The sequence below is a fragment of the Solanum stenotomum genome, chromosome 8, assembly GCF_019186545.1.
Source record: "Solanum stenotomum isolate F172 chromosome 8, ASM1918654v1, whole genome shotgun sequence".
Lineage (NCBI taxonomy): Eukaryota > Viridiplantae > Streptophyta > Magnoliopsida > Solanales > Solanaceae > Solanum > Solanum stenotomum.
Genome location: NC_064289.1, coordinates 25978671 through 25985040, shown reverse-complemented (window position 1 = coordinate 25985040; position 6370 = coordinate 25978671). Strand labels below are relative to the sequence as shown.

Genomic DNA, 6370 nt, shown 5'->3' with positions numbered 1-6370 from the left:
TCTGCTCCCACTTAAATACCATGCTTCAGTCAATCACCGTTCAAATTTGTGACCTATACCTAACGTGCAGTACATTTGTTGCATCATTACCACTGAACTAAAGTCCTATTGGCCCTAGAGGGTACTAATGGATCACCTATTATGCAAAAAAGTTATCCACAAACTAAAAAGGCAATTTGCACACAGTAATGATATAGCTGGATTTTTAATAAGAAACATCAAATGTGAAACAATGGAAAGTATTGCTGATTGGGGAAAAGCTGCTTAGAATAAAGATAAAAGATAAATACTGTTCAGAGATAACATTAATGTATGCAGATTGCAGAAAAGCTGCTTAGAATAATATATATATACTGTTCAGAGATAACATTATTCAGCTAGAACTCAAATAATTTCTGATCGAATCATTTTCACTATGCCTCAAATATTCTAATTATACAATAAATCAGGGAAGTACATGCATTGCTTACTACGGAGCAGCGGTAACATTTCAAATCTAGACATCAAACAGCAATCAAAGTGGAAATGAAGGCGTTCTTTGTTACTCATATGATTTTGAAGCAGGGGAAGTATTGTTGCAATTGCACTATTCCCATGGTGAACTGTCAATTTCATCATAATTCAATTGATGCATCTTGGAATGCTAAATATACCATTCTCAACGGTTGTAATCTCGAGCACGCAAATCATTATCAGCTTTCCCAATTGGGGATATTGGGAGAGCTACATCATTTGTTGCACCAGCTCCAGTCTCCATGCCTATTAGAGGATCAGATTCATCTTCTTTGGTCTGTAATCAGTAATATGGAAGTAGAAGTGATGGCATTAGCTGTATGACTAGTCAAGTACTGTTTTATACGTCCGACAATGAAATAAAATGAATCTGATGAAACAAAAGTATCATGTTATACCTGAAGTTGTACTGATGCTTCTGAAGCTTTTTTCTGACCTTCACGAGTGCAATAATATGAATAAAGAACCATTCCCATCATAGCAACAAAGATCCCAAGAATGTTCCTCCAGTTGAATGGGTCATGAAGTAAGATATATCCAAAAGCTAATACTAGACAGGTTTTAAGATGGCCAAGGACTTGGTAGGTGACAGGGGATGTCTTTCCAATCACAAGGAATGTGCTAAAGTTAACAGAGACTGAGATCAAGCAGGACATAGCAATGAAAGTCTGCACTTACAAAAATGAATTAGATCTGGAACCATACCCCATCCATTACTATAGGAGCAGTAAGGACATTGTCCAAGATGGGTTTATAATGCTTACCAGCACTTGTGGCGTATATCTGAAGGCAAATACATTTTGCTGAGTCAAAAACTTATCCAGAAACGGACCGGAGACGAACAAAGTCATGGCTTGATAAGGACAAGATTGATACAACAGTTGTGTTGAAGAAACCTTGAACTTCTTTTGGATGGTATTGGTCATCTGAAAGAAGCGAATTAAGAACTAACTTGAAGAAAAGATGTATGGACCATGACGATATATGGATGTGTGTGTGTGTGTGTGTATAATATATATACATAGGTCAAAATCCATAAATTGTTCAGACAATAATCAACTCACTACAGGAAAAGATCTAGGCATAGATTGGAATCCTACTTTTTGTTTTTGCAGAGGGATTCCCCTGACTTTATATCCACAAAGCATCATCCTTGTTGTTTATATTAGTTACATCCTTGCTTACCATTTAAAAAAATATGTAAAAGAAGGAAATGCAACTCCAAAAGCAGCAGGTATAAAAAGTTCTCATGCCAAGGAGTTGCTTGGCTTTATGACATTGAATCGAGATCAAATAAAGCTAAAATAGTATAGGATATGAAGTTTAAGGTCATCAAAAAAGATATAACAAAGCAAGTTATGTGTTCAAGGTAGGTTACATAGATAACATAAAGATTTTGCATCTCCATATACTTAGAAGCTAAATATGAAAAGTGATAGCATGAAGATGCATCCATCACTAGTTAGCAGTTAAGCTAAAGACCTCTTATGACCCACAAAACTTGCCATATCTGATCCGTATGCAGCTTGAAATATGCAAAAACAGTGCAAACAATGGAAATAAGGAGCCAGCTACTTTAGAAGGATACAATTTGAGCAACACAAGTGGTAAGAACTGCAAGGAGTGACAAGATAGAGCCCAGGAAGTTCAGCTGTAAATCAGTTACAGTTGCAATTCCAACACCCAAAAGAAGGACGCAAAGAGAGAGTTGAATGCTCCGACTGTAATAAAAAAAGGAAATTTCAAGTTAAAGCTCAAATAGAGAAGAAGAATCTTATGAGAACCAAGTCTAGCAAAAAGTTACATAGCAAAGCAAAATCCATTATTGCCAATATAAAAAAATCATCAGTAGATGAAGTACTTGCCCTCAGATCATCTTAAAATAACCAGTTGATTGCTTAGGGAAACATGATTCAGTCTTTACAGGTTTCGCTATGAATCAGTTTGGTTGCCATGGTCTGATTTAACAGTACTGGATCACTATGAATGGATTGGTCAGTGAATCACTTATCTTGGCAGCTAATGTAACTTTAGGAGTTATCCAGTTCATCTTTTAGTCAAAGTTGCAGTGCAAAGGAAAATTAGCAACTCAAAGAGGAAAATGGCATCAATCAAAACACTGATTAACCCAATACAAATGATAAACTAACCTGAATTTCTTGCTGAGGAAAATTGTCTCTAAAAATACAGTGCATGGTATGATTGCAAGCTTCGTCATCTAACACATTAGTGAGAAAGCTTGGAATTTAGGAAATTCATTATGCAGCCATGTTATCTGAAATAGAGATGAAGGGAAAGAACGTACCTGATAAAAACCAACAGAATTGAAACCAAGGCTAAGGTTTAGCAACCCAATTGAAATTCCATTCAGAATACCAAATCCAACTACAGTTCTTGGATCAAAAGGTTTGTGTTCAAATAGCTTCATCCATAGCGCCACATGGAGGGAGCAAAAAGTGACCAGTAGATGCCAGCTCGTCAAAGTTGTAGCTGCCATAGAACAAAATTAATAGAGTACATTATCATCTCATCTCTATCTTGGAAATTATAACAGCCATTAAGCCAACTTGAAAAATCTAGGTAAAAACAGTAGATCTTGATCCTTAAGTGGTTTGAACATGAATTTGCAACCACAAAGTATTATTCCCTGCAGTTTAATAGTTCAAAACTATCTAAACATAGGTCATACCTTTAACTAAGAATCCAATCACAGATTTATCTAAAGACACTAGTATAGAGGGAAGACTAACTTATTCATCCATCGGTGATTAGTACGGACAGTATCATGTCAGGACAACTTTTTATGTCATCAAAACGAAAAACAAGTAAGGAGGGAGAAAAAACAAAAGCATATCCAGCTTCAACATGCCTCCAAATTCTGGCATAGATATGTTATCAAATTAAGAGGATGATTTAAAAATCAGTAAGGAAGCCAAACATAGCTGCTGGAAATGAATCTTAGGCCTAATTTAACCCCAAAAACTAGCTCATGAGGGGAGGATTGTACAAAATAACCACCGACTTGGGACCTTTTCATTCTTCAACAATAGCACAAAAAGCAAAATTTAATCACATATTCACATTTTGATTACGTATTCAATATGACAAGCATCTTGTAAAATGCTGATCCATACAATGACAATTAACTTACCAAAACGAAAACCTAAAGAGCTCATAAGCGCTTTATTGCATATCACAATAGATACTGATGAAACAACAGATAGAGACAAAGCTCCAATGGTGCCAAGCTGAAAGCGCTTGTTCTCACTCATCCTTTCGGCTACAGCTCCTTGCTCCGCTAATTTATCTAGATCGAACAACAAACAAAGATAAACCTCAACATTCCACAGCAACAATCAAATGAAACAAAAAAATCAGTATGTACAAAATCTCACATCTGAAAGAAATACTTCCCAAAAACCAGCAACAAATTTGATCCAACACCACAAATTCTTCACGCTACCATTTTCAAAATTCCGTATAATTACAGATCCAATCAAGTTAACAAGCCTGTATATGTATACTTTGTATGGATTTGAGAAACTTTTCGACTTCAATTTTAGGGTAAAAGGCTGTGCAGTCAGTTCCAACTTTCAACTACAGTTTGGTGCAAAGCGAGTGTATACAGAGAGTTTGATAATTTTGTATTCTGAAAATGTGAGTAAATTATATGTATGCAAATCTCAGTCAAAATCTGAGAAGGGGGACTCTGATGGAAGGGACGTGCTTGCATCTTCAACAAAAAAATAATTAACTCAATTAGTCTCTTAATATTGAAGGTTAGTACGGATTGGTCCTTAAAGTTTAATACTGAACATATAGAGTCCACCAAGTTTGGAATTTCTTGTTACTTTTAATTTGGTCCAACGTTTAATGATGTTTATCCAGTTAAGGAAATTAATTATTCCTTGAGTATTATATGTTAGACCAAATATTTTTTATTTATTTGAAAACTAATGTCTGATCATAAAAATTTTAAATAAGAAGTTGTATTTCAAATTGAAAAGACATTCAAAATCTTATTTTTACTTTCACTCTATTTACAATCAAATAACAATTGTAAAAATTTAAAATAAGCACACCTCAATCTTCTGCTTTAAATTTTTTTAAATATAGTGAAAAAATATTTTTAATAGTATGTTGTAGCTCGTATATGGAAATCTAATCTATGACATTATATAATTATCTATTTTGGGATATTACTTTTTTGGAAAAGATTTAATTGTATGTTTAGGTAAATTAATCAAGTGGGGTGATTTTGATAGTTTTAAAAAATTGAAAGGTACAAATCATATTTAGAAAAAGTACATTTAAATTCTAAGCATAATACATAAATATGTCTTTTAAAAATCGACTTCAGTTGACATCTATGTTCTATAGCTATGTGTGTGCAAGTAGACATTTTAACATGTATAAAATTGAATAAGTATACACACATGTTCGACAGTGCATAATACACTCAAGACGCTACATAGGATATAAAATTGTCATAAGGACGTCACATATGACGAATGTGTCTATTTTAAAACTCACAATTGAAGGATATAGATGTCAATTGAAACTAAATTAAATATCATATTTATGTATTATGTCAATTCTAAATGTTCTTCATAAAGTGTATGACCAAACATATTTCAATTCCAACTCCAACTTTAACGTTATTTTTTAAAAAAATAAAGTGAATTTTTTTCGTGGTCAAAAGTCCACTTAATACATGAAAATTTGCAAATATGAATCTGGAGTCCCTACAATTCTTTTGTTTCAAATAAAAAAAATGATGTAATACATAATTAAATCTTAGGTAATATTATTTTAATTAGCAAGGAAAAAAGGTAATTTTTCTTCATTGGTATTGCAATGAATAGTTTGGAATAAGCATTTTTTGTTCTTGTTGTAATGCAATGACCGTTATGTTAATTCAGACAAAAATTAAAAGAAAGTTACAGCATGTTTGATATCGTTAAAAAGGGTTTATTTTTAAAAGTATTTTCATAAGATAGCTTTTCAAAAAAAGTGCTTTTGAAAAAAAAAATTGACTAATTCATTTAAAAAGTGTTTTGATAAGCAAATTGTGTTTGACTAATTTTTTTAAAAAAATGCTTTAGAGAGTTAAATTACAAAAAAGAACAAGTATCAATGTACTTCTAATATTAAGATTATTTTATAGAAATAAACTATTTAAATTTCTATTCCAAAAGTTTTAATTAATTTTTTATTTTAATTAAATTAAAATGTACCGTTCAAATTTTTAAACAATATTATACATAAATAAATTAATTAAATATTAATATAACATTAACATTATGATTTAAATATAATTAAAATATCAAGCAAACTAAATTTAAAAACTATTCCACAAGTTAAATCACTACATACGAAAAATAATATTGTTTTCTTAAAAAGCATTCTACATAAATTTTATTCTTTCTATTCCTGCAAAAATATGATTATTACCTTTATTTCTAATTCTATAAAATAGTACGTAAAATAATATATAAAATATGAAATAATAATATATAAAATATGGTTTCTGTAAAGTTTGTTCTTTCAATTTACTTTATTCATTGAGACTTTATATGACAAAGAGGCACCATAAATAATAGGGTTTCACTCTTGTCTTATACTACTACATACCTAATTTTGACTCAATTGAATCATGCCGTCCAAATGATAAAAGTTAGAGACAGCAATTATATTTGACTTATCATTTAATTGATCTTTATTTGTTATTATATATGATTTTCTCTTTATTATATCTGGATTTGTAACCTTTTTAATTAAAAAAAATGTTAATTTTGGCATTTCACTAAGGTAAAAAAATAGTTTCCAGAAAATTCATCTGTAAAAACTTGGAATA

The 6370-nt window shown here is 31.5% G+C and overlaps 1 protein-coding gene across 1 annotated transcript; it reads right to left on the bottom strand.

The window, feature by feature from the left end:
- Positions 1-319: 319 nt before the first annotated feature.
- Positions 320-4248, bottom strand: LOC125872787 (UDP-xylose transporter 3-like). Its single transcript, XM_049553578.1, has 8 exons — positions 3909-4248; positions 3665-3820; positions 2819-3003; positions 2664-2731; positions 2102-2234; positions 1278-1439; positions 912-1181; positions 320-790 (listed from the first exon to the last, which is right to left on the bottom strand). The coding sequence occupies exons 2-8, from the start codon at positions 3783-3785 to the stop codon at positions 659-661; spliced, it is 1071 nt and encodes a 356-aa protein (XP_049409535.1). The 5' UTR covers positions 3786-3820; positions 3909-4248; the 3' UTR covers positions 320-658.
- Between the last annotated feature and the right edge of the window lie 2122 nt (positions 4249-6370).